This window comes from Tetrao urogallus (assembly GCF_951394365.1).
Source record: "Tetrao urogallus genome assembly, chromosome: Z".
Lineage (NCBI taxonomy): Eukaryota > Metazoa > Chordata > Aves > Galliformes > Phasianidae > Tetrao > Tetrao urogallus.
In genome coordinates, this window is record NC_136816.1 from 67,278,532 (window position 1) to 67,306,309 (window position 27,778).

Below are 27,778 nucleotides of genomic sequence, written 5' to 3' on the forward strand. Positions count from 1 at the left end.
CAAACGGGTACTGGAGCTGCTCACAGCATCATTTGCATCGGTTTTATTGTTAATGCTTCCCAGCAAGAGAGCAAAATGCTCTTGGAGGAAACAGCAATAGGGATGTGTTAGGAATGACTCTACTGCTGTGCATGCCTGTACACTGGAGGTGCCAAGCCCCTACATTGTCCTACACTCACTTCACTCTACACTCAGGCTCTCCTCTGGCTCTCCAGGGTGGGAAACTGAGACATGGGGCAGTGTGGGCACTACTGCTGCTGCACCCTGCATGGTTCTCTGCGGGGAGGTGACCATGCAGAGTGTGGAAGATGACTGAGGGCTGAGAACAAAGATCAGGACTGGGACCAGCACCAGCTGTTTGAAGACCCCAGCCCCAGTGCTCCGAGTCCCAGCACCCCTCATGCTGGCACAAGCTGAGCCCTGCATCCAGGATTTGGGAGTCATATACACTGGAGACACTGTGCTTTGGCTGATGCCCTCATTCCCATGCTGAACAGTAAACTGCCAAGTTAATAAAACTCTCCCATAAAACTCATGATGCTGGCACTTCTCAGCATCTTTTTTTTTTTTTTTTTTCCCCATTGGTGGAATAATCATAAAACATCTGCTGTAAGGTTTCGCTTTAACAAAGCAAAACATATTTGTATTTTAAAGTAGCAAGAAAGTTAACCATGCTGGCACAAATATCAGTGGAAAATTCCTTACAGCTTTCCCAGGAGCAGAGGGGACCTGTCCCTGCTGAAGGCTGGCCAAGGTGGTGCTTCCAGTTCCTGCCATTCTCAACAGAGTGGGATGACTGGACACAGCATCCTGGTGACCCAGGACCATTGGCACAGGCTGCCCAGCAGGGTGGTGGAGTCGCCATCCCTGGAAGTTTTCAAGTAATGTGGAAATGTGGCGCTGAGGGACACAGTTAGCAGGCATAGTAGGGGGCGCTGGGTGGGACTAGATGATCTGAGTGGTCTTTTCCAACCTTGATGATTCTATGATTCTATGACTGCCATGCAAAAGGTATGCAAGTACTTACAGAATAAGAAAGGGCTGAGCAGCTTCAAGAAGTCACTAATGGGGCTGAGCGAAGCCCCCAGCTTTATTACCCTCAGTGGAAAGGCACACGGTCTGCCAGGCCTTCAGAGGTACTTTGCTTCTGGAGAACACCTTTCATTGCTCCTTCTGCCCTGCTCAGGGACAGGTCAAGGTGACACCTCCAGGGGGATGGCTCCTCCATAAGCAAAACATGCCAGCAACAGGATGGGAGAATTCAATACATGAAAGCAAAGAGATTTCTCTGGAACCTTTCTGTTGAGAAGACAAAGAAAACCAAACTCCTTTCTGAACAAAGCTCTCTGGTGCACTAACCTAATATGTACTGAAAGGTTATGATAGGATCTGCATATCCCAAGTGTCCAAAACCTCCACCATGGCCCCATTGCTATCTGATGCTGTGATGTAAGGTAGAGATCACACTACACTGTGGCAGGACCACGTGGGGCTCTTGAGGTGCCATCTACCTGCGGCAGCAAGGCGCTTTGCAGTCACAGAGAACCTCAAGCCACACTTGCAGCCAGATTTGACAGCATTGCTCCTAGCCCTCAGAAGGATTAGCTGACTGACTAGAGATAAGGATTTAGGCTTATTTTGCTACTGTTTGGAAATAAATGACGCAGGAAATGTTCTACTTGTGGGGAATGAAACTGGCAGCAAAGCCCAGGGGATGGCTGGGTTATTCAGACGTCAGCAGCCAGGCAGGATCTCCGGGCTTTTTGCTTCCCACAACAAAGATGCTCATCCTGCCAGCTTCAGCTAAAACCTGTCTTGCTCAGGGCGAGCCCCCCTCCTTTCTGCAGCTCACATATTTGACTCAGAGACAGCATCTGTAAAAGGCTGTATCAGGACACAGCTGGGAATCCAGGTCTGATGGCCACAGGTGACCCTGGAAGCCGACAGTGAATCTACTGGAACCAGCAAAGACATCATGATGGGAGCAATTGCCTAGCTCAAGATCCACTGTGCCATCTGCCAGGGAAGGTGCAGGAGCAAGGTTTAGCTGTGTGCACGCAGTGTTGGATCAGACCTCTGAGAGGCTGGGAGCATCCCAAGGCATACACAAAGAGCATGTACATCTGTGGAGTACGAAAGGAACAGTCCCAGGCCCTGCTGTTTGAGTAGAGAAAGAAGAGTTTGGGCTTTCAGCCATGCTGAATGCTCTCTCAGAGCCATAAGCAACCTCTCTGACACACCACTAATTTAGGTACCTAAATATAGCCACAAGAAGTCCACATTTAGCTGCTGTGCCAAACTTTGGAGAGCTGAAGCCAAGCACAGGCAGGGCCCCCAGAGCTCCTCTGAACCAGGCACTGCCAGTGCAGGAAACCACAAAACACATTTTTTAAAACAGTCTCTCTGCTGCCTTTACTGTATCTGTCATTTAGGGGTTTACAACAGGGATGTGGTCACGAGCCTTAGCTCAAGTATCAGCAAAATAAAATCCTTAAAGTTAAAGCTAAATAAAGTTAAAGTTAAAGCACCAGAGACATGTCAGTCTGATACAGGGCACCTAAGCACATCACCTTAACTCTGCCCTGCACTGGTGCTGCAGTGAATGAGCATCAGCAACAGGTGTTTTGCTTCTACAGGAGGACACACTGGGCTTGTCAACCACGGGGACAGTTCAGCCACAGTTCTGAGCACTGTGTGATGGAGACCAGCTCCTCAGGCATCACTGCCTTTGGTCATGGGGAAGAGTTGACAACAGCTACCTCAAAGAGAGCAGCCTGATGCTAAGATAACCTCCTCACAAGGCTCATGGAAATGATTTTCAGTCATACTAGTTCTCAGACTTAACACCAAGAAAAATCCTTGTGAGGTGTGCAGGGTAATTACCTTGCTTTGAGCCATAAGGGCTTACTAGAAGCTTTGGTCTCCACAGCAGGGGTCCTGGTGGTGCAAAACACCACTGGGACAGGGCAGAGGCAATGCATGCCCATCTCCTTTGGCTCTGGTGGTGATGGGCAGAGTATTCCCCTCCACCTTCAGACCTAGGTCCAGCCCTATTGGATTCCAACTTTGTGCAAGGCCACCAGCCTCTTCTGGGTGGGATTGATTACTTTAATGAGGCCTAAATGACACTCAGTGGGAACCCCTGTTACCCAGAGCCTGTGCTGTAATGCTATCAGACAGAAGGGCTGGTGGGTATCGGTGCCTGATGGGTTAGTTGTGGGATCTCTTGAACACAGCTTGAGACAGGGAGGAAGGAGCTCAAACTGGGTTTCAGTCAGGACTGTCCAGGCAAATCACACGCAGGAGGCACCCTGGACTGTAGCTGTACTCAGTCAGCCAGACCCATCTCTAATGGGCTCCAACATCAGTCCACCCTTTGGCCAGATCAGGGAGATGCCCTCAGGGCATCCTAAGCCACAAACCTTGATGCCAGATGGCAGGTTGCACTGTCAGTCACCTTGCAACACTTCTTTATCAGTCAGCATCTCTTTTTCTTATTTCAGTTTTACTTTAGTGTCTTTGTACAACAGTTCAGTAAGCCATTACAGATTAGATTTCAATAAAGCCAAATAAATGTGGATTTGCAATTCTAGAAATACCTTGATAATGCTGTAATCTCACAGAGGATAAAACCACGAGGTCACCTGCAGTTGTATTAACAGTATATTCTAAAGAGAAGTAATGCATTTTTTTTCCTGAATATCTCTTACTCTGACTGCTACTGTTAATACACATCTCCTGCCATTGCATTTTACCTGCTCTATGAAAGTCCAGCTGCTCTTTTGCTTTTAACACTGCATTCTCTTTAAAACTTTTGTCATATCAGAATTTTAAAACAACTCATGGAAATGTTTGCACAGAGTCATGGACTCAGAGAATCACAGAAAGCTTTGGGTTGGAAGGGACCTCAAAGCCCCCTCAGCCCCAACCCCTGCCATGGGCTGGTTGCCCCTACCAGCTCAGGCTGCCCAGGGCCCCATCCAACCTGGCCTCGAGCACCTCCAGGGACGGGGCACCACAGCTCTTGGGCAGCGGTGACAGGGTGTCACCACCTTCATACGAAAGTATTCTTCCATACATCTAATATACAGCTCCTCTCTTTTAGTTAAAAGCCATTCCCCCTTGTTCTTTCACTGTGTGAAAAGCGTGTGTCCTTCCTCCTTACAAGCTCTCTTCAAGTAGTGGAAGGACACAGTGAGGTCTCTCTGGAGCCTTCTCTTCTCCAGGCTACATTCTTGTTTGCTACTAGTGTAACATTTGTGAACTAGTGTGTGAATATACTTCACTGTGGATAAACACAAGTACACTGAAAAGTGAGTTTTGCTATAAAAAGACATGAAAATAAATATTTTCATTCCCAGGTGCCACTCATTAAATGATATCAAGTGCCAATGACATGAAAGTTGCATTGTGATTGATACCGTGGTATTGAAAGAGCTCAATCTGAAATATAATGTCACCCACAGCACACTTCCCCTCTCTCCATGGCTACACTTGAACTCAGGGATGCTCCAGAAATAGCACTAGGTATTTGAGCTGTGCAAACAGTTGTGTCACTCCAACCACACATCGCTGTGCGCACCTTCCAGATCATCACAGCACCCTTGGGGCAGGGCGAGCAGAAACCCTCCAGCGCCCGCTCATCCCTGGTCCATGGTATGAGTGGCTGCTTTTAAATTGCTTCTGACAGATGCTTGTGCAGCACTCGACCTAGACTTTGGGGTGCTGGCACAGCGTGCCCTGAGCAGAGGGTTTTCCTTCTCTCCTTCTTGTTCTCCCCAGTGTATCCCTTCTGCTACAGCAGAGCAACTGCTGGCAACTGTCTGGGATCTTTTCCTACAAACCTCCCTGGTCAATTATTTCCATTTCCTTCCCCTCCCCTCCTATTTTGCTTCCATTCTCACTGAACTGTATCCTGTTTACTTCAGACCTTGTCTCCCGTTTGCCACAAATGAAATATCTTGCATGGGTTTTCCTTCCTTCTGCAGAGGAAAGAGCCCAGCAGAGATGCCACACAAACACTCACAAAAACAGGTACACTCATACTCTGGAGTATGTGGGAAGTCAGGCAAAGCTGTATTGGGACCGAGTTATGCTGCAGTGTGAAGATCACAGCTTCAAACTGGTCAGCAAGAACCTGGACACAGGACAAGCTTGGGAAACACAGTCATGAAAGCTACTGGTCTTCCCTAGGACTAGGCTCTGTGACAGAGGCTGAGAAGTCCCTTCCTGCCACAAGGCAGACGAGGCACAGCTGTAACGTGCTCTCAGAGCTCCTGTTCAGAAGCCTTGGTGTCAGCTCTCTCCTGAAGATAGGTTTGGCACAGTGCTGCTTGCTGCAGAATGCTCACCGCTGCCGGCCAGCACATGTTGGGCTGTGTCTGAGCACACTGAGCAGCACCCTGACTGAAAAGCAGAGCTGGATCCTGTTTTTGTGTAAGCTGTCCAGGCAGCTGGCAGCAGTTTTAATGACAATCCAGTCTTGAAATGCTGATTTGACTGTATCCTAACCCTTTCTACTAAGATCCCTGACATCCTGTTTAGAAAAGCATTATTAAGATCTAATTGGTTCATGCATATAATGCCATTTTATTTATAACAGAATCAGATGAGAAATGCAAGCAGTAATCAATCTCCCTGATGCTAATGCATAATCAAGGAAGGAACAGGCCATCACAGAATCACAGAACCATAGGGGTGGGATGGGGCCTCTGGAGATCATGTAGTCCAACCTGCTGCTAAAGCACATTCCCTAGAGTACATTGCTTTGGGTTGCTGACCAGGATGCTGCACCTGAATTAATTTCATATGTTCACTATTGTGTCTCTGTTGTACCAAACACAATTTCTTCATTGCCATAGATGATTTCAGTCTATCTGCTCAACCAGTGTAGCTTCTTCATATCAGAATGTTGTCCTTTCCCATTTCTAAGAAGGGGATAAAAGAAGAACTGGGGAAGATCAAGGAGCAGATCCTCCTGCAAGGCATGTTAAAGCGCATGCAATATGAGGAGGTAGACAAAGACAGCCAGCATAGCTTCACCACAGGCAGATCATGCCTGAGCAGTCTGATGGCCTTTTAAGACAGAATGACAGCATCAGTGGACAGAGGAAGGCAACTGATGTCATCTACCTGGGCTTTTGTAAGGTCTCTGACATGCTTCCACACCACATCCTTATTGCTAAATGGGGGAGGTACGGATTTGAAGAGTAGACCGTTCAGTGGATAAGGAATTGGTTGGATGGTCACAGCCGGATGATTGTGGTCAATGGCTCTGTGTCCAGGTGGAGGCCAGACACGAGTGGTGTCCTCCAGGGGTTCACCTTGGGACCAGTACTCTTCAACATCTTTGTCAGCAACATAGACAGTGGGAAAGAGTGCACCCTCAGCAAGTTTGTAGATGACACCAAGCTGATTGGTGCAGGGGACAAAATAGAAGAAAGAGAGACCTGAACAACCTTGAAAATTGGGTCTACATGAACCAAATGCGGTTCTGCAAGACCAAGTACAGGCTGTTGCACTTGGATCAGACATGCAATCTCAGACACGTCTATAGACTGGGAAAAGATCTTAAGTGAGAGCCACTCTGCAGAGAAGGACTTGAGGGTTCTTATTGACTAAAAGCTGGATGTGATCTGGCAGAGTGCACCTGCAGCCCAGAAGGCCAGTATTTGAAGGGAGCTTACAGGCAGGAGCGGACTGAATTTTTACATGAGGAATGGCTTTAAACTAAAAGATGGGAGATTCAGGTTAGATATACGGAAGAATACTTTCCTATGAGAGCAGTGAGGTGCTGGCACAGAGCAGCTGTGGGTGCTCCACCTCTGCAGGTGCATAATGTTGGACTGGATGAGGACCTGGGCAGTCTGAGCTGGTGGGGGGCAATTAGCCCTTGGCAGGAGGCTGCGACCGGATAGGCTTTGAGGTCTCTTCCAATCTAAGCCATTCTATGATTCTGTAAAAGTAAAGGCAGACTGCACAGAAAATTGTGTTGAAGTCATTAAGGACCTTAAGGCGAGCACTTCCCAGGGTAATCTCTATGGTCCCCTTAGTCTCACCAGCACCACTGATGGCAGAAGGTCAGCCAGCAACTAGCAGCGGGCAGTGGCAGGTGTTTGACAAAAAACTGACAAATCTGAGGACTAGAAGTATCCTACTAGCAGAGTTTAACTGAAACTGATGCACACACCTAATGTATAGTGGACAGGCAAACTACATTAAAAGAACAGCAGCACTACAAAACCTGTTACCTTACTCAGGATGAAAACCTTAACATACGGGCAAGGATGTCCTTACCCCACAACTTGTGCCACTGCAGCTGGAACAGAGGGAAATGGCTGGGTCAGTGCAGCTCTTCGTGGGGATGCCTCCTTGGTGGAGAAGGCAGAGGTCATACCACATCCAGGAACTGGTTCTGGCTGCAGATTCCCCCAGCATGGTCAGATCAGCACTTCATGAGGGGTCACTTCTTCCCAGGTTCTTCTGTTTCTGTCCTGAGCTAAGTCAAAGCACCAATCCTCCTGGTACTGTCCAGGTGTGAAGAGCTGCCTGGAACCCAGGCATGTCGTCAGTGTGCAGGTCTGGACTGAAGCCAGAAAGGTTGCACAAGAACCCAGTGATGTCTCATAATGCTTTAAGGTGGTAACGAAAGTTGTCCTTTGCCATCGGTGCTGAACCTAAACTGGCCTAGAGGATGGTGAGAACAATTGCTTTGTAGGAATAAAACTGTAGCAGTCCCCTACATCCTACTGTTTCTCTGACAAAACAGTTAACTGTGTGAATGTGAACCCTGTGTGTAAAAGCTGTGAGATCTAAACACCAGAGATGCCAAAGAACTTGGTGCCTTCTCCAGGTACTCTACTGATCGTGCTGGGGAGTACTCAGAATCATTTGAGAGCTGGACAAAGTAGAGCCCCGCAGCACTGAGCTCCCTGCTTTACAGCATGCCCTGCACTGTCCAAGTAACTCTGCATCAAGAACAATTCTGAAATATGTTTTCACAGCTGGCAATCAAGCAGGGAACAAAAGAAGAAAATGGCCATTTGTGCTCCAAAAATTAAATCCAAATTTAATTCCAGTAATTACACCTTCATTAACACCCTATTTGCCATAAAGATGCATAAAATCCCTAAGTGAGAGCTGCAATTGCTCTGAAGGTGAAAAGAAGGTAACTGGGGAAATACTGCCCTCCCCTAGCCCATAAAATCCTTAAGAAGCCTGGATCGTTTTGAATGGTTATTGCTTGTAATTTAACTCCCACAGCAATCATCTGCAAATGAGCCAGACAGCCAGAAATCCAGCGAGAGCAGCAGAAAACCTGTAACAGAGCTGATTTATTCCAGCCTCCCCTGATATAACTGCAGACAAATGCACTGTTTCCTATGTGACCATCTGGGGCTTGAGTGCTAATGCAGTGAGTACAGCTCAAGCTGAACTTCTCACCACTGAAATAACACCAAGATGGAGTCTGCAACAAGTTGCTGTGGCTGGTCCTGTCCTGTGGCACAGGATGTGAGCACGGCCAATGTGTGAAATATGCAACCCTGGACCACGTGCCAGCCTCAAGGGTAGGCATGGGTTTGCTCATCAAGTTGGACTCCTCAATGCAATTCTGGGTCCTTGGACTGCAGGAACTCATTCCAAGCTCTGCACTGAAGAGGAATCTCCACATCTGGCAAATGGTCTTCGCACCTTGTGCAGGTCTTTGCTAAATTCACCACCTTCAGTCCATCTTCTCAATGTTGCAAGGTCACACAGACATATGACCCAAAGTCTTTCAAAATCATTATGATCCTTGCCATGCCTGCAGATCTTTTAACTCAGCTCTCTTCTGGATCACCCATGGTGTGAATGGAAAGGTTGAAATGCTGCTGAGGTCAATAAACAACCCTCCAGACTGTGATCAAACCTCTGACAACCATTCTTTGGTGTGACTTTTCAGCATTTTATTCACTCCACTCCAAGGATAACACTCACAACCCCCTGGCTTGGCTCAGCCATGCACATGCCATGCATGTGGATGAGCATCAAAATTCTGAAGAAAGGCAATAACCCAACTATGTGAGAAGGCTCCCCCAGGAGAGTAAAGCCCAACAAAGCTACAGGGTACAAGGGTGTTACTCACACTCAACTCCTGTGCAGTGCTATGGAGTAAGACTAGTGGCCAGTCTAGTAATGTTCAGTATATTGTGTGCTACAGTGGATAAAGCTTAAGTAGATTTTCTTTGGAAGGACCTAATGCAAGCAGGCTGCTCAATGGCTGTATGAGCTAATTAAGAAACACAAGGTGAGAGTAGTTAATGAAAGATTTGTGAGGTGGAAGCTAAAAGAGGCTGAACCTTCTCACCTTCTGTCCCTAGGGCTATCTGCTGTCACATACACAGTCACTTGAAAAAAAAAACAAAAGGAGTTTCCTAGGGAGAAAGGAGGTAAGATAAGGAGACGTTGGCTATGCTGGCTCAGTGCTTCTGTTCGCTGCCCCTGGTGATGAAAAAAAAAGGATTGTAAAAATCTTAATTTTCAGTTAATGGATAGAAGAATTCCAGTTTCACCTAAGGGAAGGGAAGTAGAAGATAGTTTGCCTGAAAAGAGATGGCAATAAACCAAATTGAGCCCACCAGAGACTACCAAAATGGCTTGGGGCTAGAGAGCCTGAGGAGGCATTGCTGGAGCTGAGATGGTTTAGCCCAGACCAGGGAGCTTTGGGGACCTAACAGGAGCCTGCCTGTACCCAGGAAGGGGGTAGCGAGGACACAAAGAACAGATCTTCACAGGAGTACACAGCAGGAAAATGAGACACAACAGCCACAAAATCAAACAGATTCTGACTTCAACCTAGTCAGGACTGGAGCAATTCTGCCCTCCACAGGGCAATTCCCAGCCCCTGGGGAATGCTGGCACACTGTACCAAAGGACAGATTGTCCAGACCTCTCTTCCCAGGGATCCCAAGCCTGGAGGCAGATGTACCAATCTGAAGACTGCTGTCAGGGAAGAATGAAAAGAGGAAGGAAGAAGGTCTTTCAGTGACAACCACGAAGCAGTGGAGAATGCCCGTGGAGAGCAGATGGACAGAGGACCCAGGAGAACACTGTGTCTTGGAGAGATTACACCCCAGGGACCAGGAGGTGAGGACAACTTCCCTGTGATTACTAACTGGGAAAGCTCCAGCCCGAAATAAACTAAGATGGGAGATCATGTGCCCCCCATGCTTGTGGGGCAAGTATATCTTTTCCGACTAGGCTTATTTCAATGGCAGACAGGGGATAACACTGATTTAATGTGTCTCGTCCTTGACAGACCTGTGCTCGCTGTTACAGTAACACCTTGTTATCTCTGAGTGCTTACAGTTTGATTTTCTAACACATGAGCTAGTAAAAAAGCCAGAGTCAAGAGAAATGAAGAGTCTAGGAGTCTGTAAATCTCTTCATATAAAGCAACCTGGGCTGTTCCAAGCTGTGAACCTCTCTTCATAAAAGCTGCAAATCTTTCTCTGTAATGCTATCCCAGATCACTTCAGGAAGACCAAAGGCAGAAGCAGATTTAATAGAAGTCATGGAATCTTTGCAATTCACACAGCAACAGTCAGTAAACTCATCACACCAATGACTTCTCTTTAGGCTAAAACACAACAGGGAGCTTTGACGTGAAGGAGTTTGGGGGGATGCAGACATGCTAGTGCTGCTCTAAATAAAGGCTCTTGTCCTTGTTTGAAAATATTTAGCTGCAGTCAGCTGCAAAATCCTGTTATATCTATTTTCTGCTAATTTAAAGAGCCTTCCACTGTTGCAAATCCCTTCCATTTGCAGCTGCTTTTAGGCTGAGATCAAGTCATCGCTTAATTTATTTGCAGAGCTCTGAAGAGCTCCATGAAATTATGTTTTCCAGACCTCAGATCAACCTTGTTGTTCCTCCTAGACTTAGTTTGCATTTTTCATCACCTCCACTGAAGTGTCAAACCCAGAGATGCGCACTTCAGCCAGCGATGGATTTACTACTGCTGCTCGCAGGGAGCAGTTTCATTCCTGCTCTGAATTACCCCGAGAGGCAGCCAGGCCGTGTCTGGCTCTGTGGTTCAGCATCATACTGGGAGTTCTTGCTTTCCTCTACAACCTTCAATCCTCTTTTTGCTCCTCCAGTTCCAGAATGAATTCCCTTCTCCCTCTTTTCCCAGCCCCTGGGCTGCAGGAGGCATCAAGGATGCCGTGCTTTCATAGCACAGCTTTTCTCCTTGAACAAGCAGTTGCAATTGAAACCCAAGTGCCTTTTGCTCCCTGGCTCTGCTCTATTACAAACACTAACTGTGCAGCAAACCCCGGTGCTTTTTTTTTTAATGACTTGAAAGAAACTAAATTATTAACATCCTGCACTCCCACTGGCTGCCCTGTGGTTTGTCCAGGCCAGATAAAATGAGCATCTCTGAGTTCCTTTCCCTGGCTTAGCGAGTTCCTTCCAAGCAAATCAGAGTGGGAGACCTTACCCTCCAGTCTCAGCTGCAGTCACGCACTCAATTTCAGGTCATTTTGGCTTTGGTACCTGACTTTTGACACCAACTCAATATCATCACCAGGAAGATGGAGGAGGCAGGCGCATAAAGGAGCAGAGACCAAGCGGAGACCAAGCTCACACCAGTGCTCCTGCTGTGCTCGTGGGACTTCCCCTTTCCTGCAGATTCTGATCCTCGGAATATCACAGCAATATCAGCAACAAGTGCTGAGACTTCAGCTGTAGCAAGGCACTGGCCGGAATGCACTCAGCACAGGCTGGCAGAGAGGCAATGCCTTTTATTAGCTGAACTAATATCTAGAAAATAAAGCACAAGCTGTAGGGCACATGCACTTGTCTTTTCTTCTCACGTATGTTTGTCTAATAAAGGATGTTATCTCTGCCTGCCCACAGGCGTTGGCTTACTGACAGTGTTAGACCATCCTGGACACAACAGCCACAGCCCATTGGAGAGGCAGCTGTCTTCACACTGTCTTGACCTAGCAGGCGTAATCCGAAGCACTTGTCTTGAGGAATATCAAAGGATGACGGGGTTTGAAAAGCTGAAAATGGCAAATGTGGTAACTGTGCTAAAAAAACTCAGACCCATCAGCTTATCCTCGCTTTCCAGGAGATGTGTGGAACAAGTCAACAATCTGTTTGTAAGTACCTGCAAGGAGATGCACTGCGGCTAACAAGGATTTGTACCATATAAAGTCACAGTCTGATTTAATTTTGCGACACAATAGATCCTGTGTACAGGAAAGACACAGATGACATTTGTCTCAACTTTAGGAGAGGCCACCACCTACCATCCTCAGGTAGAGCATAAGATCTAGGTAAGATGGGCTAAAATTGGCAAAACCTGTCCTAATGCCAGTACCCAGAGCTGCCAGCACAGAGGGCTGTGTTGCCTGTAACACACATGGTTCACAGCTACTGGAGCCGCTGGAGCCAGCATCCTGCTGAGCTTGGACACTGGGACAGATGGGAAGGCTGCAGGTGTCCAGGAAGGTAGAATGGGAATTTAAACCATGCAGCAAGGTCATGGCTAAGGGGATCCAGACTGGGATGGGCTTCATCCCAAGGACATGAGGAACACCACAGCTAAGAAAGATCTGTGCTGACCAGGATGGGGGTGAGGAGCTCAGAGTTCTCTAGATCAGAAGCTGTGGAATCAGGATGCAGGAGTAGGGGACAGCAGGGGGGCTTTGCCCTAAGATGGCCCTGCACAGTCAGCATTAGGCATTCCACATCACAGAAACAGCCAGTGAATCTAAGGGTAGCAGCTTCCCTCTGGGAAAGCTTTTAAGCTGCTGTGATTGCCACTCCTGCAGCCAGCAGCACTGCCATGCAGCCCCTCTTCTCCTCAACTCTGCAAGGAAGGCACTTCTCTTCCATTTTGCCTGGGATAAAAATAATCCTCTTGCGTCAGCTCCATCACCATGAACATTTTATTCATCTTCAATTCCTTCCTTTCTCTCTTTAAACAATTCCCCATTGAGCCCATCAAATTAATTTGAGCAACGACCATTATTTGGCCAGCCTGCTGGTGCAGGTGTCTCCTTTTCTTTCAGAGGAGGCTGGTGGATGGCATGGTGGGTGGCATGGGCTGGGAGCAGCACAGGCTGATCAGCTCAGCGCAGTGACACAGAGGTTTAGCAGGGGCAAAAGGCTCTATAAATCTCTGCATCCAGAGTCAAGCAGGCAAAGTCTGCAAGCAAGGGACATTTTGCAGCCGTGTGTTTGGGAGGTATTTTACAGCCTTATAGGCACACTTGCCCTCTCTGTCTCCCCTGGCAGCTTCAGCACTTTTCAGCCCAGGCTGGCTGTTTGGGGAAGGCTGTGTCAGCCTCTGGCAGCAGACTGGGAGGAGTTACTGGGATATGCCACATCTCAAGCTGTTCCTCTGGCCCTTGTAGCCACAATCCTTCCACTCCAGGCCATGTCAAATTTCCTGACTGCAGCAGATGCCAAAGGCTCTCCAAGGAGTGACAATGCACAGGAATAAGATACGCAACATCACAAGCAACAAAAAGCTCGAAGAAGAGTAAAAGCCCATTTTCTGTGAGCTCTGCACTTGCTTGTGGCACTGGCACTGCTCAGGTCAGTGGAGCAATGCAAAAAAACCACAGCTGGGCCAGGCCATGAAGACCTGGGTCACCATGGTCATTCCTGCTGAGTGAATCCTGTCCCTTCATCCAGCTTTCTTCTGGTGATGGACAATGCAGGGAGATGGGAGGCCTCAGAAAGTACTGGGCCTTGGTGGGACAGGGTTCTCCACCACCACACCCCAACATCAGCTTCTCTGCTGAGGTCTGAGTGTGTCAGATGTATTCCCAAAGCACTCAGGGGGGGCATAAGGAGAAGAGGGGCTGTGGGGAAGCAGATCCATGATGGCTGAGCATGGAAAGGCAGGCAGCATCCCAAACAGCCAGCTTCACTGGTGCTGCCAAGGGCATGCTTTGAGAGCAGCGTGTTCCCATGGGGCTTTGGCTGGTGTGAGCTCACTCTGCCTTTGTGCTGGGGCTGTCATTCACCTACAGAAGTGGTGGTTTCTACGGATCTCCCAGTTTTCTGGAAAGGATTTAAATCATGTGCACAGAAAGGAACACACAGAGGGTAACTAAAGAAAGAAACAGGGAAGAGAGGCAAGCCAAGCTGCCTGAGGGGCTGGGAAGTGCCTCTCCTGCCATCACGCTGAGCTGTGCCCACTTCTCTGTGCCAAACAGCTCTCTGTGAGGTGTGGGAGAAAGCAGAGAACTTCAGCTCTGAGGAGCTGTGGAAGCTGAACAGACACAGGCAATCTCAAAACGAAAGCTTTCTGAGGATGTAAATCAGGACTCCTTATTCTCATGCATTAGGCATTTCCCAGGGCAGGAAGTGATGGGTTCCTCTGACAGCAGAGGAGTGATGCCCAGGCTGCCAGGAGGACGCCAAAGCATAGACACCATCTGTCCATGAGGAAGTGAATGCAAAGCCTTCACACAAAGCAGTTCTTTTGGCAACATAACCACACCAGCGTGGAGAAATGCAAAGAAAGGAGCAAAAAAAAGGCACCACCAAAACTGTTCCAATCCAGATTTCAGTTACTCCTGGCTACCCAAAAAATAGCAAATTCAATGGAAAGGCACCAGATTTATTTCAGGAGAGGGACATTAGCTCAGTGACTGGATTATTATTGGTCATAAAAACTAATCTTTCCCTAGATCCCTAGCAATGCAGTGAGCAGCCTTGCACCACTTTCAAATGCAGGCCAACCTTTTGTTATGCAGATCTTCAAAGAGGAAAAGTAAGTCAAAACCAGCCCCAGCCCATGTGCAGTTTCCCCCAGACAGCAACCTCAGCATCTCATAGGATAAAGCTCTCACTTTAGAAATAATTTATAAGCACTATTGAGTTTTCCTAAATCGGGACCTTCTCCTGCTCCAATTGACAATGTTACCATTTCACATACTAAACACACTTCATCCAAACCACTGAGAATTGACTTTAGCTTAAAATAACCTGTAAATACGATGATGTCTCTCCACCAACTGCCAAAGGGAGAGGTCAAAGAAAGTGGCATTACATAACAAAAACAAGATTAGAGCCACGTGGCCAGGAACAATAAAAAGAAGAAAACCCTCAGTTCTTTGACCTTGGGTTTCACCAATCCCACAGTTACCCAGAGCCCTTTTCTCCTTTCACATACTCCAATGCAAGCCAGCAGTTGTTTCACTGATTATTAAAAAAAAAAAATGGTTTAATGAAAGAAGAGTCAGGCCTCCTGATGGTCTGTTTGGGTTAGCTCTCCTTGCAGTGCTGTTGTCTAAGTCTGCCAAAACTTTGCCCAGAATCCAGAACTCTTTGTATCTCTAATGTGACACAATGAGACATCTCAATTTGTGCTACAGATCTATCCACTCTCCTAGTGGACATTCCATAATGAATATGCCCAGGACATCCAGACAGATACCCAAAGGCTTCAAATTCTGGTCAAGAAGGATGAGAAACTGCTGAAACAGCTCTCCACTGCTGCACCGCCCCATGATATTATCTTGGGCTTGCAATTCCCAAACAGGAGCTATTCCAGTGGTGGATAATGGAGATGGATCCTGGGAGGATGTGGATCTCTCCATAGCAATGTGTTTCTCCAGGCAGTGCAGGAAGCGTGCTTTTGCCAGCTCATGTCAATATTCCTCTCAGTAGATGTGAATTTACAATTGTGAGTCACAGTTCTGCATAGCAGAATGGCCAGAGGACTAAGCAATGCTGCACATGCGCTGGCAAGCTCCACACATGGCCTCTTGCTGGCCTCAGTGTGTGCTAGGGCCAGCACTATGGCTGTCTCAGCCATCCTACTCCAATGCAGGCTCAGAGCAGCCCCTCCCTACAGATGTGCCCCTGGACTGTTCATAAGGGCCTTCTGGGTTTCCTTCCACCACCAAGGTCAATACTGGGGCATAGCTGCCCTCCCAGCTCATCCTTCTCCCCTGTATTCTGTCAGCCTCTCTTCTGGATCAGAGCCCGTGCCTGAAGTACCATCCATGCAGAGATCAGGCTGTTACCTTTTTCTCTGCAGCAACAGTTTGTGCGAGCCTAGCCTAGATGGAAGGTTACAGCACAGGATGCCAGAGAAGGGTGAAAAGCAGGAAAGCACAGATACTTAGGACTCTGTAGACTGGGTTTACATGCTGCTTTAATAAGCCAGACATGGGCTATCCAGGCAGAGGGGAAAGCACGACCACTGTAACTAAGGTACCTCACAGCAGTGTTCTCCTGAGGTCTGTAGGGTTTATAGTCGTTCTAATTGAGATAATTCGGATTTCATCTGCAGCGCTAGTTCTGGGTGAAGAGACAGTCTGAGCTCTCTTACCCCAGAAGGGAAAGAGCTGAGAAAGAGCCAGGACCTCTCCTCTGCAGGTTGAAGCCCTATTCCAGCCCAGGTGAGTGCAGAAAGCGCAGTGAGGCCACTGGGAAAGCACATCATTTGCTGCTGCCCTCCAGACATCATCTGCAAACCTCTGCTCTGCCCAGATACATATAAACCTCAATGGGCAGGTGCTGCTTGTGGTTGGTCACCAAGAATTCTCCTAATCCAAGATAGTGACTTAAAGGAGAGCCCTGACTCTCTCCTTGGCAGCAACATGCAGGAACAGTGCACATGTAGCTCATGGTCATAGCACCTGAGTGTTTCACAGCTACCATAGAACTGGGGCACCCCTGCAGCATCCTGAGCCACCAGAAAATGAAGGTTTTAGGGCAGTGAACTCCAGAGTTAAAGCAAACTAGTGCTTGCTTACTGCTGAGATGTTGTGCATCACAGCCTAAATCATCTGTCCTTAGATGAACTATGCAGGCAATACAGAGAGCTGTGAAAGGGCAGACGTAGGGTTTCACAAGTCCCTGGATCCACCTCGCAGTGCTCACCTGCTTCCCTAGCAGTGCACAGAGCAGCTATCTGCAACCAGCCCAAATAACACGGGGAGGACTGAAAGGAAATCAAAAAGCTTTGACAAACCTCAGAGGAAGAAAAGACATCAAGCTGCAGGTCAGTTTTCATGAGATTCAAGCTTATTTGCATGTGCCTCCTTATCAGGGGGCCAAGCTGCATCCAGAGGCAACAGCTCTGATGCAGGCAAGACTCAGCAGTGCTTTGTGCCTAATTCCTCCAGCACTGCTTGTGCTCAGTGCTTTTGGGTCACTGCGCAATTAGCCAGCCCTGAAGAGACACGAGGAAATCCTGCCATCGCTCAAGCTGCACAGAAGTGACTGTGTGAATCTCAATGACAAAACAGCATTTGCATGAAAACAGCAGGACTGGGAATAGCACCACTAAGTACGAAACTCCTGAAACATTTGGAAAGGAAAGGTGAGTGGTTTTCTCTAAAATGGAATGATAATGCTTCAGAGCTGTTGAAATAATAACTTTGGAGACAAAATGTGCTTTCTTCAGAGCTACAGCACTCACTAGTTCAGCACTGATGTAACCTTGGAAAGTGCATCTAATCTGAGGCTTCTGTAAACACAAACTAGCCCCACAAGCAGATGGGTTGCACATCCTGGGACAGAAGGAGGGAGTACAGGTTTCTCTCCCTGTGCTGGTCAGGTTCATCCGCAGCAGATGCTGCAACACCCCCTGCAGCAACCAGAAGCAGCATCACTGCAGCCAGCATTGGACTCACACATGTGCCTGCAAGTACAGAGGCTGAAATAATCATCCTAGATAATCCAGCATAAATATCCAAGACAAGCACCAGACCAAGAGGCTGGATGCCTCTCTGGCTGTAAGCCTGGCCACTGTCCAAGAAATTTCATTTAGCCTCAGCAAATGCAGTTTTGCACCCTTTCTTTGACTTGCTTTCTTGTCTTCTTCCACTCTGCCATGCTCTCCCAACATTTCTGAAAACACTTTCTGTTTTTTTATTCCCTCGTGTTTGCCTTTGGACATGATGGGTTGTACTAGGCTATTTCAGCTGTGTTTTTTAAAAACAAACCTAAGCCCATAAGCAGCTACATTCTTCTGGCTGTGATGACAAAATGCTTTAATTTCTTTTCAGGAATGAAACTCGAAAGGCTTACTAATTAAACAGCTCTGCCAGTAATGCTTCCCTCGGGTGAACTCAACCACCAAGGTCGTTATAAATTAGGAACTATATTTTATTAGTTAAACAACTCTGCTGCAATATCTAAGGAGCACTTAGAGTCCAAAAGTGGCCTGGATGACAGCAAAGAGCCACTTATTCCTGGTGCTGCATCAAAAAATGCTGCAAGCACTTCTGCCCCACCTCTGTGCTCTCAGCAGAAGGATCCAAATCAGCTTGGGCAGCAGTATATCTGTTGTCACGAGCCTTCTGCCCAAGCAGGGGTGGATGCTTAGGGAGCTGGGTGCTTGGCATATGCAGTGCAGGGCCATGCTGGTGGCAGTTTGAATGCAAACTTCAATTTTGCAATGATGATTGCTAGCTCCTCTCTCTGCTTGTGGTTGCTCTTCCCACAGGGTTTGTGCTCAGCCATTTCCCTCCCCAGCTTCCATGCTCTCCAGGCTCTTGGAGCTGATACTTAGCAGTTCCCTGATATTTAATGTGTTCCCCGAGCCTCCTATGATCTAAGGACACAAGAGTGATAGGCATAGAAAGCCTCTACCAGGCTCACAACCCAGGAAAATACAGCTTGCTACCTTAAGGCATGGAGAAGTCCCTGCCCCAGAGACCTCAGCTTGTGGGGAGGACTCCAGGCCCCAGATTAATGGAGTGAGGATGTAGGATGCTTGCTCTGCTTGGCACAAGACTCTGTGCCCAGTGTGTGCACAGATGTGCCCTCAGCACAGCCTGGTAGGTGGCAGAGTCCCTGTCCCTGGCTTTCTCTCAACATCAAGGGTAACGGTTCCTGTGTGCCACTAAAGGAATTGGGAGGCCGAAGCTCACAGGGAGTTTCAGGCATTTTTGAAGCTGTTAGACTCTCTGTCTTGGTGAAAGTCACTTCTAAAAATGCTACCTGAGTGCTTTCAAAAAGTTCCCTTGTTGGCTTTTTCTGCCAAGTGCTCACAAACTGGGCTATGATATTGCTGCTGACAGCAAAACTTGGACTATTAAATAACACTTCTTAAAGATCCCAAAGCGTTTTACAAACATGAGCTAATTAAGCCACATATCAAGCTAGGAAATTATTTTTTGAGCTCTTGAGCCTCCCCTTATATCTCAAGGATGTGAACAAAAGAATGAACTAAAGCCTGATGAGAACCCAAGAGTCCTGACTCTCCCCATTTCCAGTAACCCATCACACTATTAATTATCAGGCAAACCAAAATACATTCAGAGATGCTGAAATCCCACTGGGATGAAGTCAGCCCAGCATCTCCCAGTGAGCCCTATCCTGGAAGCCCAGCAGCAGCCAAGCAGTGCACAGCATGTGGAGCAGACAGCACCATGTCTATTTTTAGGGAAAGAAAGAGAGTTAGGAATGACATGTGGCTATTAAGAGCTCTCTCTACAAAAGGTGATTAGTCTGCTAGTCATACCTGTCAAAAGCTGCTATCCCAGATGTGTGGGATGCTGGCAGAGATGCTTCACAGGCAAACCCCTGTGACATTGAAACAGAGAGGCTGTGGGATGTGGATGAGCCCCATTGACACACTGAGCTCTGCAAGATCATTCCACCTCTGAAGGAGACAGCGGACACAAGCCAGGCAGCTGAGTTAGCAGGTGCTGCAGCTGATTTGAAAGCCACAGCCCCCAGGAACACCATCTCTGGTTCCTTCTGGGTTTGAGGTAGGTTTCGCTATAGGGCTCTGCAGGGATTTGGCCAATGGCATTCTGAGGGGCATTAAAAAAAAAGTGTGGCCAGTAGGTGAGTGAGGCCTCACCTGGACTATTGTGTCCAGTTCTGGGCTCCCTGGTACAAAAAAGATGGGCATCTCCTGGAAAGAGTTGAGTGGAGGGCCACAAAGATGATAAAGGGCCTGGAGCATCTCTCTTACAAGGAAAGGCTGAGTGAACTGAGTTTGTTCAGCCTTGAAAAAAGGAAGACTGAGAGGGAATCTGATCAACGTCTGTAAGTATCTAAGGTGTGGGAGGCAAAGGGACAAGGCCAGACTCCTTTCAGTGATGCATGGCGATAGGACCAGGGGAAACAGCCACAAACTGAAGCACAGAAAGTTCTGCACAAATGTGCATAAGGACTTCCTCATGGTAAGGGTGACGGAGCACTGGAACAGGCTGCCCAGGGGGTTGTGAAGTCTCCTTCTCTGGAGATATTCAAGACCCGCCTGTATGCCTACCTGTGCAAACCGGTCTAGAGAGCCTGCTTTGGCAAGGGGATTGCATTAGATGATCTCCAGAGGTCCATTTCAGCCCCTATATTTCTGTGATTCTGTGATTCTGTGATCAGGCACTGGAGAGTCTGGACTGGGGAATCCAGATGTTCACCAAGGTGCAAACAGGTCTGTCTTCCTGCATGAGACAGTAGGGATGCAAGGGCTCCTTCACATCTGTCTAGACTCTCTGCAATTTTAAGGATATACGAATTTTCTGCTCCTGTAACTCTGGTGACTCCCACAAAAGAGGAAGAAGTTAAGATATTTTAGGGAGGAAAGCTGACAGCACAAGGTAAGGGTTTAAAGAGCACACTGATTTGATCTTCAAAGGGACTGGGATCAATGCTTTTAAAGCACATCTGGATCCCCATGGCGAGGTGACACTTGTGCAACTATAGCTAGAGGTTTGCATGATGCACGTGGAGCTGGTACAGCAATGAGGAGGACAGGAGATGCAGCGGATGGCACTGCTTGCTCTGCCAGGACTTCTCTTACCTCTTTCAAATCACCTTTTCGCAATAGCTAACACTCCTCACCATAGTGCTGTGGGCACCATCGTCTGGCGACAAAGGATGGGCCTGGCAACCCTGCTCACTTGTCCATTTGCAATCCATCACCACCACTCTGCTTCCACCCTGTATGACATCTGTTTTAATTTCTCTTCACTCTCTGAGAAGAGCTGGCTGTAGCCAGGGGAGTTGCACACATCACCAGCCATGCCTGAACATCCCTGCTTTTTCTCCACATGTGGAGGAAATATTTAATTCAATGTTCAGTATTCTTTCAAACCAAACCAAGAAATGGAAGATAGATAGCTTAATAACACCAGAGCAACAAAGTCCATTTCCATCCCATTATGTTGCTTGGGATATGGTACCTATAGGTTAAGGTCAGCAGTAAGTGATTGTGCCACCTGTGAGCTCAGCTTTGTCAAGCAATTTGCCTCTGTGGAAAGTTTGCAAAAGAAGAGAATTTAAGAGTTAGTGACATTTATGCCTGTGTGGAGGGCTGCTGCTAGCCACAAGGAGTGGAGAAGACATTCAGATTTATTCTGACCCATGGCAAAGTATAGCTGGGTGCTTCTCACCCCATAGCTAAATGTGTGGTGGTGGGCAGCCACATCTGTGTCTGTAAACCATCTCCATTGGTGAGCCCTATGAAACCAGTGCCAGTGATAGACAGAGTGCTCACCCACATCAGGAAGGACTCATAAATCAGCTTGTCCCCAGTCAAGTTGGTAGCAGCCCTGAGAGACTGGGTTATCTCAGATTGTAGTTTTGATAGAAATACAGAAGCGTGGACCTTATGAGACACTCTCCTCCACAGCTCCATCACTTTTAAATAGACTGCCATGTTGTTCAGTTTTCTGTGTTCTCTCAGCACAAGGAGGTTTGTATTTCCAGTGGTGTCTAGAAGAAAGGACTTTTTAAAAATCAGTCAGAATGTTCTGGACTGACACTGGGGTGATTCGTTTCTGGCCAAAGACCTCACCTTACACAGCTGACTGGTAGAATATATAAAACCTTTGGAGGTATATAAATAAACAATGATCATCCTGAGATATTGCTTTTGTGGATCAGTTCTAAAAAGCCTGAAACTGAAGAAGTTCTATTAAGCAAGGGACAAGTGGCTATGAGAATTACATGGGGTCAGAAATGATGCTGCATTTGCAGCAATACAGTCTGTGACTGGAGGAAACCCAGAACGTCTAATAAAGGAACTGTGTGGGAGATCTTCAGCATACTGCAAGACTGGCACTCATGGCTGGGTGGGAAAAGGGGCTCTGCCAACTCATACAAGCATCTCATTGCTGTCTCTTAGGACTAGGATCCCAAGACACCTTGCTAAATAAAGATAGCACTTGCTCATTTACAGGAGGGGGGACATAATGGTCAGGGCACAGGCTTTGATGATCCAAAAGAGCAAGACAGGCAGCACGGGCTCTGCAGGAGGTCTCAGGGAGGAGCTGATATCACCTCTACTCAAGTTTCCAGGAGTTTTGCAAACAAAACCCAAAGCTTGGAAAAGATAGGATGTTTGGGAAACCTATGAAGCACAGAGTGGAGAGAACAGCGAAGGCATGAAGAGACCTGCTGTGGTTTGGTCCCTCAGCTGTACCTACCTTGGGCATCTTGCGCAGATTGGGGGAGAGCTTCAGGCAGGTAACCTGGCCTCGCTCATCTCCGATGATGACAACAGGGTACACAGGGTTAAACTGGATATGGGTTATTTTATTTTTCTTCTTGGCCACCACTACCTGGGTGCAGAGAGCTTCATACTTATTAATGTTCAGATCAAACACATGGGCCTGGGAAGAAAATAAAAAAGACAACACAGAAGAGATTAGTTGGGCAAGAAGAAGCCTCAGCAGAAGAATTGTGCCTGAAGAAATCACAGAAAGAAAAAGTTCTAGGGAAAGGTAACTTCAGCACACAATTAGCATCTGACTTCAGAAGCTTCATAATCTTGTAAGCAATCTATGTCCAGAAGCTGCCTGCTGCTTCTGAGGGACCATCCCCTTACTTCAGGAACGCATGGGGTAAGGACCCATTCTCTGATGTTGGGGCAAGCTCTTCTCAAGGCTCCAGCTGATCTGGACTGGAGACAGCTCAAATCTGGCATTGCTAGCCCACAGCTCCTAACCTCCCTTCCCAGTGCTGCAAACAATGAGTCAACCAGGTGTGAAACCACAGTCTAACACAGACTGACTCACAAAGTGGGAAATGCTGTCAGAAATATTGATTACCCTTTATTGCAGACCTTTCTAATATCTCCAGCTTAATAATAACAATTAAGAGTCAGATCAGCAATTAATAGGGAAATAATGTGAACATGGTCAGTAAGATTCAGGATGTACCTTGGGATGAAGCACAGGCAAATGCTGCAAAGCACAGGACAGCATGGGGGCAGCAGCCTGTTCCAGACCAGATGCTGTAGATGCTGTGCCAGCACGGCACTCCCATGGCACTTAAAGTCAAGGGCTGGGCAAGTGAGAAAGTCGAAGAAGGAGGGTGAGAGACCTCTAGCATGGACCCCAGAGCTGTGGCACTGAAAACTGCATGACAGAGAATGTTTCAGCACGACTCCGGTGGAAACAGTGGAACATACTCAAGAGAGTATGTTAACATTGTCTCCCGATAATTGCAATTAGCTCCTGTCAGTGCTACAGCCTGCAAAGGCTAATAAAACATGATGTTCCTCACCAGTGCTGAAGGACTCTCCAGCATGCTGGGCTCCCACCTCGAATCCACTGTGTAGACTTCCAGCTTTATTTTTCTTTCCCCTTTATTACCTTCAGAAAAACTAAGGAAGAACAAGTACAGTGGGAATATGGGAGAAATTAGAATTGAACTTTATCTGCATCTACTGCCAGCTGTGTCTTGTTTACCAGCAGCTAGGAGTCAGGTGACATGTACTGTTTCAACACTGTGCCAGGCTCACAATTTCAATCTAGGAATTATATGAAATCTGACAGCAGTATCCTATAAAAGCCTTTTCCAAAGAGCATGAAGGATTGTGTCAAATCATTATGTGTACTTTCTCATCATGCACAACCAAGTTGGTGAATTTTATCTGGATCTGTGTAAAGCAAAGAGGTCCCAGGACACAGGTCCCAGGCGATCTCAAACACCACTGTGTCTTTAGAGCTCATTTGTGATGTCCTTGTCCTGGGCTGGGAAATCAAGCTAAGATTTCATAGCTGCAAAAAATATGGAAAGGAGGAACACCCCCAAAATTGAAGTAAGACTTCTCTGGACAGGGAAGAGCTTGGGAAGTGCACAAGCTTCTCATGTGTTTTAGAGAAATCCACAGCAGTTTGTAATTCAAGGAGGGGATTCAAAGCATCAGACACAGATAAAAATCTGCAGTTTATAGAGACTTTCCCCCATCATCGAGAAAACGGATTGGGAAAAAATTATTTCACTAAAATTTCAGATGCCAGTACTGAATTCTGAATCTAGACCAAAAACTTGAGGTTCCACACTCCGGCCAAAGTAATCCCAATTTCCAGCTCTAGGCATAAAAAGTTTATGTCCTGGCTTGCATTCTGCTGTCTTCCTATCTCTGAAAAGAAGCAAGCTCTCTCTTAAGTGCATCAACCCCACATGACCCACACACACCAAAGGTTTAATTGCTTGCCTTCACAGAATACATATTTATTAATTTAAGGGCATGATTCACTTCTCCCGCCAATGACAGAAGCTCAGTACTTAGTAACCAGAGAGCCCAGGAAATGTCCAGGAATTGCTAGAGGAGCACCAATTAATCCAGATTTAAAACAGGCAGCATAGAATTAATGGCCAGGCTTCATTTCAGCAACAAGATCTGTTTTACAGGGCTGTCAAAGTATCACACCTGCACAACATAGCCAGAAGCACAGGTTAGCAAGGATGGCATGGTCTGAAGGCTCTGTTTTGGAATGCTGGGCAACGTAAATTACTCTGGGTGAGGCTGTTTTTCTAAAATGCCACTGACAGCCCAGACATGCAGAATGCCTAGGACAAGAACTCAAAACTGTGAGCAGAGTGGAGAAGGTCAAAAGCAAGCAAGTTTATGAATGTTCCTACTATAAAACTCTTCTTTTATGAGCTTCTAAACAAATGGGCTTGTTTTCTTTCGCCAAGGGAATCATGGAAAAGAACAAACAATTCCAGTTCTCCAGTTGGAAGTATCAGCTTTGTATCAGCTGGCAGACTCTACAGATGGAGGGGTGGGCCACAGGCATTAGGAAGGACTTCAGAGGTTTGATGACAGGCACTCTGAAGGGAGGGGGAAATGGGGTCAGACCAACTCAGTTATTGATGCCTTGGGAGTATCCTAAAAGGGTACACACAACACTTGAGGCAGCCTCATGGTGCCATAAAGCAGCAGAGCTGAAGTGACCGGCACTGGCCGCAGATTGGCATGGGGTTTGGGGAAAGACTTTCTGCCCTAAGAAGACTGAAACCCCGCAGCTGTCCTTGAGGTTTTTAATGCCAGCTGCTGGGATCATGGGATTAAAGATATGGAGACAGCTCCAGCTGCATCTCCCATCCCAGAGAGTCACCAGCAGCACACAGCACCTCCCCATCACTCCAGTGACCTCCAGTGACCTTCACCTCTCCAGATGTAGCTGACCACTGACCTCCAAAGACAGCCTCTCGGGTTTCACAAGATGAGCCCTCTCTGGGTGCACAACACAGGTAGGCGCCACTTCAGCCTGCATGTGACTCCAGCATCAGACCCATAGTGGCAGAGTTGCCACACACACACGCAGGTGCAAATTGCTCTGATGAGGGTCAATATTTGCACAACTTTCCAACACGGCAGACAAATGCATTTCCATGCTTACTGACATGATGATGTTGCATCATCATGGACCCCTATAAGCTGTTTCTACCCATCCACTTTTCCTCACTCAGTGCCATAGCAGCACCTAAGCTTGTACCTCCAGCAATGCAGTAAGTCAGTAATGCTTCACAGAATGTGAAACTTCACATTTCAGTGAATCCATGGAGAAAACAGTGATTTGCTTCTGGTCCTCAAAGCAGAAAGTATAACTTTCTTGCTTTTTTCTGATACCTTCTGCATATCCTGCAGGAGCAAACCACAGGTCTGTAGGGGTGACAACCTGGCTGCCTGTAGACCACAGGAGGCATCGTCATTCATGCTAACAAGCACTGAGAGAATGGGAAAGGGCATTTCAGTTCTCTTGCTATAGATTGCTTAGGAACAATATGTGGCCACTTCCCTAGAGGAGCATAAATCAGACCCTGAGAACAAGAAACCTGTGGAGAGGTACAGAGAGAGGTAAAGGAAATCTGAAAACGCTGTAATGGGAGAGAGCAAGAATCCCCATCTGCAGTCCCTGGCCTAGCTGCAGAGAAGAAAGCACTAGTTAGTAACTAGCAACTCCAACAGCTCTTTTATTTATGGTCCTTGTAAAACTGTGCACCCACCCCAAAGAAACAGGAGAACAATTACCACACTCCGAATGAAGCCCAATGTGTTCAGCTAGGCAGTTCCTCACAGCGTGGGGATTTATGAGCTGGTTTCAACAGCTGCCAGAGGAAACCTGGACTCACAGCCCCAGAGAGCCTGACACTGATGGTAGATGTGCTAGGCAGATGTTCAAAGCAAACTTCCCCTAGACGGAAGGGAAAAGCCTCTGGTAAGTCAGCAGCCCCTGAAGAGAAGCACTGAAGTTAAGCAGACTCCCAGTTATTTCTGAGATGGGATCGGGGGAATCCTGAAACCTCTGTCACATGCTTTTAATCAATAAAAATGTTTCTTTTAATTATGATCAAGGTAACAGCAGAGCCTCCATGCTTGATGTACTGGCAATAATGGCTATCACTGCTGTGTTAGTGTTGCAGAAAATATTTAACACAAACGAGCTGCTTTGATGCCTGACTTTCAGACAGCTGGAGAAGAAATCCAGCTCAGTCACATCCAGAATCATGCAAATACATCCCACAACCAATAGCTCCCCACTGAGACTCTGCATGGCCACTCTGTAAGCTTGGCACAGCGTAAATCCAAGGCTATTGCTATAGCTCCAGCATCAAACCATGTTCTCAATTTCAAAGACTTCATGTCACCCTGCTCACTCTGCAAACTGTACCTTTAACCCAAAGGCCAGCCCAAGCTCCCACAGCCAGCAGCTGTAGCAGCTTCAAGGTGATCCACATCCCTCTGCTCTCACCCAGCTGTCATCCACTGTCCTACAGCACAGCAGCCTACTCAACTTTTGTGACCTATGAAGATGGGAGCCCACAAACTACCCAGACCTTTACTGCATGCCTCAAACAGAAGCTGTCCTTTTCTCCTGAATTTACAAGGCCTCATACCCCACCAGTGGCCAGAACAATGCCAGTGTGCTCAAAAGCAAGCTGGTACCAACCAAAACCCATGCTAGGGGAAACTGTACGTACGTAAGAGCACAGCAGATGTACCTGGTAACTTGGCAACAAAGAACAAAATTGGTGCAAGAGCAAAAGGCGAGGGATGATTTAATATCATGCTGCATATCACGCTGCCCTTTACCTGTTGACATCTCTTTCACTGCTTGACTTTAACTGTCTGTGTGATGGATTTCCCTAATTTCCTTGACTGAATCATGATACCTCACCCATTGGCAAATGCCACAGATGACTAGTTTCAAATTCTCAAGTCGCATATTTAACAAGTTGGCAGGTGACCCCCAACCCTTGCACTGGAACTTCCTAAAGGCACTGCGCTGGCAGAGCAGGCCCTGTACCAGACCTACAGATACATTCTAGGACTGGGCCCAGCTCTGTTACACCAATCTCTGTGCTAGCTTTGAGCTCAGGAAGATGAGCAGGCATCCATGAAATCTACTGCTTGGTCTGGATAGGTTCACCATCCAGGGCTGGCTGCACACCCTGGAGTGCAGGAGAACACCAAGCACATTCCCCAGGTCTGCAGTATCTCAGCGCTGCAGCATCTCTGCATGCTGCTCTGGGGTGCACAATAGTAAGAAGAGAAGTTCTGTACCA

The 27,778-nt window shown here is 47.3% G+C and overlaps 1 protein-coding gene across 1 annotated transcript in view; it reads right to left on the reverse strand.

The window, feature by feature from the left end:
• The window catches only part of DNAI1 (dynein axonemal intermediate chain 1), a gene marked incomplete at both ends in the record, with an annotated part of 135,691 nt that overhangs the window by 1,402 nt on the left and 106,511 nt on the right, over positions 1–27,778 (reverse strand). Inside the window, one exon of the mRNA XM_079548150.1 lies at positions 22,402–22,587. Coding sequence (XP_079404276.1) covers positions 22,402–22,587 — 186 coding nt within the window. The remainder of the gene's footprint in view (positions 1–22,401; positions 22,588–27,778) is intronic.